A 12271-nucleotide genomic window follows, 5' to 3' on the forward strand; every position below is an offset into this window, starting at 1 on the left:
ACGGTGGGTCTATTATCCTATTCTTGGGCTGTAGAGATGAAACAGTTGATTCTTGGGACGGAGGACTTCTCTGCATCTCCTGCCTCCAGCCAGAGTGACTCCTCTTAGAATCATATGTTCTCCCCTCTGGCTTTTGGACAGGCTAGTTTTACAGCTTTCTTGTAGATCTTCAATGAGTAGGCCACACATACTGTAGCATCAGATTTTTTCTCTCACGTTCTCAAAAGTTGCAAGCACAGGGTCCATGTTTTAAGGCACAACAGGCCATGGTTTAATCACCTGTTTCTCTGTTAAATATCAACGGTGATCTTGCCAGTCCAAATTAGTAAGTAGGTCCTCATGCCTGCACCCTTTCAGCCTTGGCTCAGCTGGTTCATGCTCTTTAATGTGTTATTTACAACATTCTATTTCCTTGTGCCACCTTCTTTTATTGGGTAAGATGCTTTCTGTCATAAATAATAGAAAATCCAACTCAAACAACCTAATAAGGAGAATTAGTTGGCCTCTGTGACTGAAAACTTGCAAGCTGTGTGGCAGGCTTCAGGTGCAAACCTTTCCGGAGGTTTGTGATGTCACTGGATTATTTTCTTTGCTTGCCCTCCTCCGTGTACTGTTTTCCTCCTCAGACTAGCTCCCTAATAAAAGCAGACCCTATGGACTGTAGCCTACCAGGCTCCTTTGTCCATGGGATTTCCCAGACAATAATACTGGAGTGGTTTGCCATTTTCTTCTCCAGGGGATCTTCCTGACCCAGGGATTGAACCCAGGTCTTCTGCATTGCAGGTAGCCTCTTTACCATCTGAGCTACTAGGGACGCTCCAAAAGCAGTCATGGTCACAGCAATTCCTAGTACCACATCTGTAAATCATGCCACCCAGAGGTAGCTGGAACCTTTGTCCTAATACTCCAAGCCAAAGCTTCAGGCTCAGTTAAATGACCAGCGCTGAATCTGCTTTCATGGCTGGGAGATGGAAATGTGTTCATTGTCACAGTCTAGATCACATGCTCTATTCCTGGACATGAGATAAAAGTGGCTTCCTTGGAACAACGTGGATTCCCCTGGGGGGTCTTGGGAAGGGTGCAGGTGGTGAGCTTGTATGCATCAAACACAAAGTGTCCTCTGTGCTCTCCATATGTTCCCGTGTGGATTCTTCTGATAGTTTATGGAAACCTTGAGTTAGCAAGTCATTCTGAAATTTGTTCCTGTAGTCAGTGTTGCTCTTTCAGAGAAGAAACAAATCAGTTTCTTTTGGCTGAATTAAATATACGGGCTAATTTTGTTGAGATGTCAGAGTGACCCAACCAGGCCTGGAGATGGTAGTCAGGGAAAGTCAATCCATTTGTGTGAAGATAGGAAGTATCTCTGTGCCATTTTATCAGGGTTCCAGTTTCACCAGAATGAGAGTGTGGAGGAGGGTATCACTATTTGCTCCCCCAGAGAACCTAGATGCTAAAAAAAAAAAAAAAAAAAGAACCAAACCAACTGGTATGAAACAAAACTCTGCTGGCTGGACTAAATGGATGTTGGCATCACCTTTTCAGTTGGTTTACTTTATTGTGGTATTTTGATCTGAGAAAGTTGTGTTTTCAGAGTTTTTCCCTTTTACCCACTGCCTATAACAGCATTTGTTTTGCCCTCTTCCGCCCTTGCCCTTTGGATTGATTATAAAGTTGGGAAAGAAGTGTAAAAATCAGAACCCATACTCTCGCTTGAAACTCATATTTGAAACGATGGTGAAGCAGGTTTAATTACAGAGAAAGATTGGCTGGTTAATTGCTGTTACCTGCCATGAAGCTGTTGCCTTTCTGTAGCTGTTTCCATAAATAGACTTGATATACAGGAATCTACCCTGGGGCAAAGAGTTCCCATTCAGCCTCTTTACTTAATTCAAATTGCTGGGTTGAGGTGGTTATTTTTGAAACTCTTATCAGGTTGACTTTCCCCTTAATCCCTAAGCCTTCTTCCCTCATCTGCCAAATTACATGTAATGTATCGCTGCTAGATTGCTTTTGGCATTTCTCAAGTCTGAGAACTTGAAATTTGATTGAAATGTTAATTTATTGCGACAGTTTGGGCGCTCATGTTCCTATTCCTGAACAAGTCTCTGAAAGGACTTAGTGTGGGCCCAGCCCTGTCTCTGGCTTCTGTGCATCTCTAGAGCATGGCAGGTCTCCTTCCTTCTCCTGGTTTATTTTGAAAGAATCTGGCCTGATTCAAGGTATGTGAAACCATTCTTGGTGTGACTGTTGTTGGGTTTTAGCAATACCTGGGGCTGTTTATTCCAGGTGTAGTTGGCATGATATTTAAAAAGATTAACAAATAAGTTAACTTTGGTTTTCTTCTTTTGATTATTAAATAGTTCCTTATTGGTTGCTTTTGTTTATCAGAGAGCCTTGCTGCTGGTTCTTAGTCTCTCTTTTTTGGCTTTTCAGTACACACTTAAAAATTTTTTTTTAATGTTGTTGTTGTTCAGTCACTTGGTCATGTCTGGCTCTTTGCAACCCATGGACTGCAGCACGCCAGGCTTCCCTGTCCTTCACCATTTCCTGGAGTTGCTCAAACTTACATCCATCGAGTTTGTGATGCCATCCAGCCACCTCATCCTCCATCGTCCCTTTCTCCTCCTGGCTTCAATCTTTCCAGCATCAGGGTCTTTTCCAGTGAGTCAGCTGTTCTATCAGGTGGTCAAAGTAGTGGAGCTTTAGACTTCAGCATCAGTCCTTCCAATGAATTTTCAGAGTTGATTTCCTTTAGGATTAACTGGTTTGATCTCCTTGCAGTCCAAGGGACTCTCAAGAGTCTTCTCCAGCACCACAGTTCAAAAGCATCAATTCTTCAGTGTTCGGCCTTCTTTATGGTCTAACTCTCACATCCATACATGACTGTTGGAAGAACCAAAGCTTTGACTAAATGGACCTTTGTTGGCAAAGTAATGTCTCTTTGCTCTTCTAGCAGTGTGTCTGTTGGAATGAGCATTAAGAATACTGAGGTCATTCTTGGCAGGTTATATTATATAGGCAACCTCTGATTTTCAAGTGGGGTGTATTCTTTTTGTATATCAGTCAGTGTTGACTCCTGGAATGAAATTTCTCCCCATAGGTACAGTATTATAAGTGGTGATTTTGTTCTTTTAACACATAAATGTAATATAGTCCTAACTAACCATAAGCAAAATCTCTTAACCTTTCTGAGCTTCCTTATCTTAAAATGGGTATAATGATAACAATTTACCTCATAGAATTGTGAGAATTAAATTAATTGATGCACAGAAAGTTCTTGAGATAGCATCTGGTATGCAGCAAGTACTCCGTAAATGTTAACATCATTTTAAACACAATATGTTTTGGGAAAATGGCGTTTTGCATTTCATCATGGAATACTGGGTGATGCCACTTGGGGCAGCAGGTTTTTGTGGGTTCAGGTCTGACATTGGTAGGCAAGGGCTGGTAGAAAGGGGTGGGGTGGGTTCTCTTGCTAGTGTTTTGCAACTTCTGGTTGGGGAGAGGTGATGATCTAAAAAGAAGGAAACAGCAATCCTTGGCTACCTAGTGGCTCTTTCAGTAAATGGACTTTGCTTGGGTGATGATGACTAGGAGGGAGGTTCATCTGTGGTGGCAGGTTGGCAGTTGGGACTTCTAGCTTGGCAGTGACTGCAGCCTTCCCCCCACCCCCTCCACCCCCTAGGCTTCTGACATAGGTTGTAGGAAAGCAGAGGTTACAACATAGGTGAGGCAAGTGAGGACCATTGGGAACTGGCAGTGTTTCATTTCTCCATTGGTGCCAAGAACCCATCTGAACTAATCTTGCTCATTTAAATTCTTCCTTTCTTTTTCTTTCCTACAGCAAGAGACTATGGCCAAGATGGAGGTGAAAACATCACTGCTGGACAATATGATTGGAGTTGGAGATATGGTTCTTTTAGAACCTCTCAATGAGGACACCGTCATCGACAACCTCAAGAAGCGCTTTGACCACAATGAGATATATGTGAGTATGCACAGAATGTCATCTGGGGAGTTTAGACTTTGCATTTTATGGTTCAGAGCGGGCTTCTCTTCCTCAGACTCTTCTTTTTCCTGTGTGTTTATTGGAGTCCAGAGGTATTTGTTGATACCCTCAGGAAGAAGTTTGTGTTTGCTCACTTGGTGTGTGAGTAATGTTGATGAGAGTCTCGTGAGTCTCTTCCCACACATGGTGTCTGCTAACCAGGCAGAGTGTTGTGCTGGATGTTGATGGTATTCAAAATCAAGTGGAAGACTACGTTCTGCCCTCTGAGGGACGTATGCTCAGGAGGAAGTTTGAAATCCAGAAGTGTCATGGATACCTACATAAGATTAGTAGTCTAACCTTTGAGAAACCACTTATTGAAATGCAAGGCAGTCAACTGTCAAAAGAGAGAGAAACCTTCTTGATATTTGTAGTTAGTAAGAGACAGGAGCAAATTACCAGCTCTAAATATGTGTTTGGTCCCTGGAGATTTGGGAATAGTCTTGTGCCGCTATACAAAAGTATTATGTCAGGCACAAGAATGAAAACATAGAAATATATACAGTGATAGAAATATTATGTTGTAAAAATTCTCTATGAAGGATTTCACAGTGTTATGCTGTTGAGTTTTTAAAATGTATTTAAAATATGAATCAGAAATGCTTTTATGTGCAGCTTTTTGGGAATTTGCAGAAAGCACAGAAATTTGCATCTGCTCAGATAGAGACATGGTGTTAACTAAACTAAGGAAATGGGGCAGTGATGCCCTGTACCAGCAGCTGAGAAGGAAACCAATGGATTGGGTAGAAGTAGTTTTCGTAGATCCTACATCACCTTTGAGTTCTATTTCTTCCACTCTATAGTGTTCAGTTCAGTTCAGCTGCTCAGTCGTGTCTGACTCTTTGCGACCCCATGAATCGCAGCACGCCAGGCCTCTCTGTCCATCACCAACTTCCGGACTTCACTCAGACTCACGTCCATCGAGTCAGTGATGCCATCCAGCCATCTCATCCTCTGTCGTCCCCTTCTCCTCCTGCCCCCAATCCCTCCCAGCATCAGAGTTTTTTCCAGTGAGTCAGCTCTTCTCATGAGGTGGCCAAAGTACTGGAGTTTCAGCTTTAGCACCATTCCCTCCAAAGAAATCCCAGGGCTGATCTCCTTCAGAATGGACTGGTCGGATCTCCTTGCAGTCCAAGGGACTCTAAAGAGTCTTCTCCAACACCACAGTTCAAAAGCATCAATTCTTTGGTGCTCAGCTTTCTTCACAGTCCAACTGTCACATCCATACATGACCACAGGAAAAACCATAGCCTTGGCTAGATGGACTTTTGTTGGCAAAGTAATGTCTCTGCTTTTCAATATGCTATCTAGGTTGGTCATGACTTTTCTTCCAAGGAGTGTCTTTTAATTTCATGGCTACATCTGTGTCTAGATATGAATTGGTTTATTGAGACATGCTTCATGTTTTCCTATTAGTGTGCAAACAATAGGAAGAAATATAAATAAATAAAAGGAGAGAACATAACTGATTTGTAACTTTTGTGGAAGTAATATATTTTAAAAATCATATGCAAAGCTATATTTTATGTCTCATATAGCTTTCCTTTTCAGGTAGGCAATCATGTTTCAAGGATAACTTTGGATAATTAATTTCTGAATGAAATAGGAATCATCATCTGGGACTTGAACTTTTCATCTTTCTTGATTTGATTATTAGAGATAGGGGTAGGTTGACAGTAACAACAATGAGATATGTGGGTACTGCTTTCGAATGTTAATTGGGTAACTGGCTACTAACCTAAGTTCAGAGATGCAGTTATGTAAACTGCTGATTCAGGTGGATGAGGTATAAAATGCTGTTGCTTTATAACAGGGGGAAGGTGTGGTTTGGTTGGGCACTGAGGCCCCGGGTCACCTTTCCTCAGGCTATAGAACTTCAGCTTTCAGGTGGGAAAACTGCACGGCCCTGCAGCTTTAATTGAAAGTATGGTCTGATAGCAAATAAAAGACAGACTTTAAACATTGGTCTTTCAGGTGGAGATAGGAGAAATCAGTTATATCCCAACCTAAGGCAGCTGATCATTTTTCTTTTTGGCTCTGAGAAGCAGAATTCCCTTTCAGGTGAATTGAGAATAGGATGGAGAGTAGAACATTACATGCATTCAAATACCTGATTTGTTGTACCCACTAAAGATAAAACAATCTCCTTTTAAACAAAATACCAAGTGTTAACATTCATGAGTCTTTAGCAGACGAAATGTCTGGGTTTCAGCCTTACATAATTTTATTTTCTGACTATTTTAGGAATGTTCTTTCTGGTATAAAACAAAAGCAGAAAATTGCTTTCTGCTTCCAGATATTCATATAATTAATGTTTTCCATGATACTTTGGACCTATCATTTCCATGATGTTTGTGCCTTCATTTTGTAACTTTAAACACACATCATATTGGAGGCTTCAGTCAGTTCAGTCTCTCAGTCGTGTCTGACTCTTTGTGACCCTGTGAACTGCAGCACGCCAGGCCTCCCTGTCTATCACGAGCTCCTGGAGTCCACCCAAACCCATGTCCATTGAGTCGGTGATGCCATCCAACCATCTCATTCTCTGTCGTCCCCTTCTTCTACTGCCCTCAGTCTTTCCCAGCATCAGGGTCTTTTCAAATGAGTCAGTTCTTCACATCAGGTGGCCGAAGTATTGGAGTTTTAGCTTCAACATTAGTCCTTCCAATGAACACCCGAGACTGATCTCCTTTAGGATGGAATGGTTGGATCTCCTTGCAGTCCAAGGGACTCTCAAGACTCTTCTCCAACACTAGGCATTCTCCATTTTAAGCAAAAAAGAAAAAAAAAAAAATAGCTTATAGGGTAATGTGTGTTGTATGACTTTTTCAAAGATGGGGGTATATGATATGTACGTATGTTTGTATATTTATATGAATAAAAAGAAAGGCATGCTAACTTTCAGTTCAGTTCAGTTGCTCAGTCGTGTCTGATTCCATGGACTGCAGCATGCCAGGCTTCCCTGCCCACTACCAACTCCCAGAGCCTACTCAAACTCATGTCCATTGCATTGGTGATTCCATCCAATCATCTCACCCTCTGTTGTCCCCTTCTCATGCCTTCAATCTTTCCCAGCATCAGGGTCTTTTCCAGTGAGTCAGTTCTTCACATCAGGTGGCCAAAGTATTGGAGTTTCAGCTTTGGCATAAGCTCTTCTAATGAATATTCAGGATGGATTTCCTTTAGGATTGACTGATTGGATCTCCTTGCAGTCCAGGGGACTCTCAAGAGTCTTCTCTGACACCACAGTTCAAAAGCATCAATTCTTCGGCACTCAGCTTTCTTTATAGTCCAACTTTCACATCCATACATGACTACTGGAAGAACCATAGCTTTGACTAGGCGGATCTTTGTTGGTAAAGTAATTTCTCTGCTTTTTAATATGCTGTCTAGGTTGGTCATAGCTTTCTTGCAAGGAGTAAGCATCTTTTAATTTCATGGCTGCAGTCACCATCTGCAGTGATTTTGGAGCCCAGAAAAGTAAAGTCTGCCACTGTTTCCACTGTTTCTCTATCCATTTGCCATGAAGTGATGGGACCAGATGCCATGATCTTAGTTTTCTGAATGTTGAGCTTTAAGCCAACTTTTTCACTCTCCACTTTCACTTTCATCAAGAGGCTCTTTAGTTCCTCTTCACTTTCTGCCATAAGGGTGGTGTCATCTGCACATCTGAGGTTATTGATATTTCTCCTGGCAATCTTGATTGCACCTTGTGCTTCTTCCAGCCCAGTGTTTCTCATGATGTATTCTGCATATAAGTTAAATAAGCATGGTGACAATATACAGCAGTCTTGATATACTCCTATCCTGATTTAGAACCAATCTTTTGTTCCATGTCCAGTTCTAACTGTTGCTTCTTGACCTGCATACAGATTTCTTTGTATATTTGTATGAATAAGGAGAAAGGCATGCTAACTTTAGTACCATGCTAACTTTAGTGTGGGTGGGTTTAGGCATGTTGACTTTAGTTGGGGGAGGGGATGGGATACGAGGACAGGGAAAAGTTATTACTCTTTTAGATCTCTGTATTATAGGATTTGTTAAATCAAGCATGTATTGGTTTTGTAATTAACAAAAATACAGGACAATAAATTTGATCATCCCACCTCTGTAACCCCACAAATTGTATATACCATCCTTGGGAAATCTGTTTCTTGGCCTTTATTCTGATAATATTTCTGCTTTGCTTTTGTTCATGGTTTTGCTACAAAATTGTTTAGCCTGATATCAAAGGCCAAGTTAATAACATGCGATATTTTACTATCTTGCATTTCATTTTTTTTTTTAAATTCTTTCCCAGAAAGATACAGGTTTTTTTTTAAGTCTCTGTCATAGTCTCCTGGCTTTATTTCATTCTATAAAAGTGTGTGATTGTCTTGGGTGAGCCATCATGCAGACATATTGAACAGTCATTTGTTTGCTCATGCTGTGGTTGATAAGGGGGCAAGTGAATGGAGGGCTGTGTGGCGTAGACTTCAGAATTCTGGCTCTGCTCAGAGCTTTTGCAGCTCTAGATCAGAGTACATGCTCTTCCATCCTGCCGTCCACCCTCCTCCTGCCACCACCCTATCTTCAGGTAAGAAATAGTCCCTTCCTTCACAGAGTTCTCACAGGATCACCTCTCTAGAGCATTTATAATCCCTAGTGGTCCTGTCAGGTAAACCTGGAACTCTGGGTAGGCCATTGAGTCACACATACTCTTCAATCCAAGTCACCACAGGTGACTGTGGCCAGGTGACCAGAAGGAGCTGAATGGCTTAAGAAAATATTTACTCTGAGGCTTGGGGAAGGGTCAGCTGTTTCCAAAGTAGATGGGTTAACAGACTGTGGGCAGGGCTGGTGGGGGAAGAAGAGGGTGGAAGGAATTGAGAGAGTAGCACTGAAACATGTACATTACCATATGTAAAATTAGATAGCCATTGGAGATTTGCTGTATGATCCAGCGAGCTCAAATCTAATGCTCTATGACAACCTGGAGGGTTGGGAGGTGGAAGGGAGATTCAGGAAGGAGAGGACATATGTATGCCTATGACTGATTCATGTTGTTAGATGGTAGAAACCGACACAATATTTTAAAGCAATTATCCTCCAATTAAAAATAAATTTAAATTAAAAAACAACAACAAAATAGGTGGATTGTGTGTAAGTAGGTTAAATAGTCTACTGAATACAGGAGTTGATGCTGACTAGACCCTCTGCTGTCAGCCCCTCAGGCTTGGTGCGTGCATGAAAGTCACTCAGTTGTGTCGAGACTCTTTGTGAGCCCAAAGAGTATACAGTCCGTGGAATTCTTCAGGCTAGAAGACTAGAGTGCATAGCCTTTCCCTTCTCCATGGGATTTTCCCAACCCAGGGATCTGGGTCTCCCGCATTGCAGAGGGTTTCTTTACCAGTTGAGCCACAAGGGAAGCCCCACAGGCTTGATAGGGAATTCTGTAGTGAAGTGGCTTTATTGGTTGGTGTTGTTACCAGGCTGAAGGACACGCCCTGTGAGAAGCATTTATTACTGAAATTCTAAGCTTGAAGTGCACGCAGAGGCACACTTCTTAAGCTTTTTCTCCTGGCCAACTCCTCAAGGCAGGGCAGAGTAAACAGGAGCCCCAGGGGAGAAGGGTGTAGTTGAAGTCCATCAACTTGAGGGAAATTATGTTGAAATCTTTGCTCCTGAAGTCATCTCGAGTTTTCTTTTATTCTGTGATGCATATTTTTTTTTTTTTTTTTTTTTTAATCTGCTATGCTTCTTGCAGCCCTCCTTTGAATAAGAAGTGTTTTTGGTGCTGACAAGCACTTTGAGTTTGTTTTCTATCTGAATTGTCAGGATGGGGATCATCTAGCTGTCGAAGTCTGAATTAGTCCAGTTTTAGGATCTCATGTTCAACGAATTGTAGCTGTAAAAGGACTGCTTTGAAAGTCTTGATAAAAATTGTCTTGATCTTTAGAGGCTGGTACTAGAATTAGGATCCTCATAAAAGTAGGATCTGGTATTTTATGAAAGATATTAATGCATGCTTCAGGATTATCTGTTCTTTGCTTTGAGTTGGGTTCACACACTGATTTTAAAAGGCTGGAGTTGGTTTATCACTCTGTCTGTAGTCGAGCAGAGTCTCTAAATCTGAGACAGTTCCAGATATTGACATGGTCCTCGTGGGAAGACTGTTCCACTGGAGATGGATGGAGGAGGATAGGGTGAGAACAGATAGAGGGCATGTTGGTCTGATGGGGTAACGTGTAGAATCAGAGACTATTTGCTTTGATTCCTCACTCTTGGCAGAGTATGGTACAGGCTGGGCCCAGCTGCAGGGCAAGCTGGTGCTCCAGCGGTCTCTGTGGGGTCAGCCAGTGGTGGGAAATGCTGGCTGTGGCATTCCTGAGCCCTGCTCTGCTGTACTCTTTCCTGTCCTTTGTCAGACCTTCTTCCGGCGCCCTGCCTCCGCCCTCAGCCGGATGGGATAGTGGCAGGATTTCAGGTGGATTGGTAATGCAGGAGACCCAGCCAGACGTGATGCTGTTTTTAGGGTGACTGGTCAGGACTGTGGTTCTGTTCAGGAACAGGAAAGGTGCAATTTAGGCAAGAACAAGGCCCAGGGCAAATTTGGAAACTAAAGAACCAAGGTGTCCATTCTCGGACAGGAAGTATTTTTGATGCTGACAAGTAGATGTAGTTTGTTTTCTATCTGATTGTCAGGTGGGGATCATCTAGATATAGAGATTTGAATTAGTCCAATTTTAGGATCTTAAGTCAAACTAATTGTAGATAAGACTGCTTTCAAAGTCTAGTAAAAATTGTCTTAATTTTTAGAAGTCAGTAGTAAAATTAGGATCCTTGTAAGGATGAGATTCAATGCTCTTATGAAAGATATTTAAATGTAAGTATATTTGGTTTAAAATATTGCAAAGCAAGTGAAAATAATTCTAGTTAACATTTATATATTTATTTGAAGTGTCAAAGTCACTTTTCATTTATGCACATGAAAATTCCTACCTCCTGAGGGTAACATTTATTCCTGAGAATTTGGTATAAATGGTGTACTAGTTTTCTCATGCTGCAGAATAGATTGCCTCAAATTTAGTGACCTAAAATAATGTACATTTATTATCTGACTCTTTGTGGGACGGCTTAGCTGGGTCCTCTGTTCAGGGCCTCAGAAGGCTGCCATCAAGGTATAAGCCAGGACTGCAGTCTCATTGGAGGTTTGTCCCTTTTCCAAGCCCACAGGGTTGTTGGCAGAGTTCAGATGTCCACTTAGTGCTCTTCCTGCTACCTAGACGTTCTCCAGCTTTTTTTTTTTTTATTTCCTTTAAACAGCCTTGAAAAAAATTACAAAAATAACAAATGCTTTTGGGAAAACAAACAAAAAACAGGTAGTATAGGGATACATAACATAAAAATGTAATTTTCTTATTTCAGTACCCTAGTCCCATTTCTAGAAGTAATGCTAGTTAGGTAGGTCATCTTCCAGATCATGTAAGTTTGATTTAAAATGAAAAAATTTTGTTTTGTTTTAAAGTTGGAAGTAAGAGGTTCTCCTTTATCTAAATGGATCAGTCTTTCCCAGAGAACCCAGACCCAGCAAATTTGTATGAAACAAGAACCTTCTTTAATGCCACCTCCCGTCATGCTTTAACCAAATAGGGGAAGAAGGAGGGACTCCTGAGCTGGTGGAGTGAAATGCCTAGACTTCACTGTTTGTGAGGGGTTCGTAGTGAGCATACTCTGCCTGCTTGGCTAGCTGAAAAGGTAGATTGTTAAGGAAACATGAAGAACAAATCATGTGTTTTCAGGAGTGTAGCTTTGGTGTTTGGAATGGAGTCATAGCATTAGGAAGCTAGATAAAGCTTCCTAATGCTGTGAAAAACAGTCACGAGGCTGTTGTGTCTACTTTCTGAGCACAGTCTAACTCTTGGACTGTTTTATAATGCTTTTCAAAACAATTATTTTTTGGTAAAAGCTTGCCAGTTTCAACCTGTCCAAGCTCTCTTAAAACCTTTGGTGATTGGAAAAATTTTTCCTCTTTAAACTTGCAAAATGGACACATGTTTATCTGTTACTTACCAAGCCTAGAGAGTTGTTTTCATCATGCAGGCACTATCTAGTACTTGATATATTTGTTTAATATTTAAATATATTAATGTAAATGTTCTGATTGAAGTCATACCTGAAGTTTGATTTGGCGGGAGACTAAGGCTTCTCTGGTGGCTCAGCGATAAAGAATCTGACTGCAAT

At 41.4% G+C, this 12271-nt stretch overlaps 1 protein-coding gene across 9 annotated transcripts in view; it reads left to right on the forward strand.

Moving 5' to 3' along the window:
- MYO1B (myosin IB) overlaps positions 1 to 12271 on the forward strand; it is a 201848-nt gene that overhangs the window by 31475 nt on the left and 158102 nt on the right. For all 9 annotated transcript variants that reach the window (XM_055572964.1, XM_055572965.1, XM_055572961.1 and 6 more), the window contains one exon: positions 3845 to 3988. In XM_055572964.1, the coding sequence (XP_055428939.1) occupies positions 3854 to 3988 (135 nt within the window). In that variant the 5' untranslated portion in view covers positions 3845 to 3853. The remainder of the gene's footprint in view (positions 1 to 3844; positions 3989 to 12271) is intronic.

Source organism: Bubalus kerabau, chromosome 3 (assembly GCF_029407905.1).
Source record: "Bubalus kerabau isolate K-KA32 ecotype Philippines breed swamp buffalo chromosome 3, PCC_UOA_SB_1v2, whole genome shotgun sequence".
Lineage (NCBI taxonomy): Eukaryota > Metazoa > Chordata > Mammalia > Artiodactyla > Bovidae > Bubalus > Bubalus kerabau.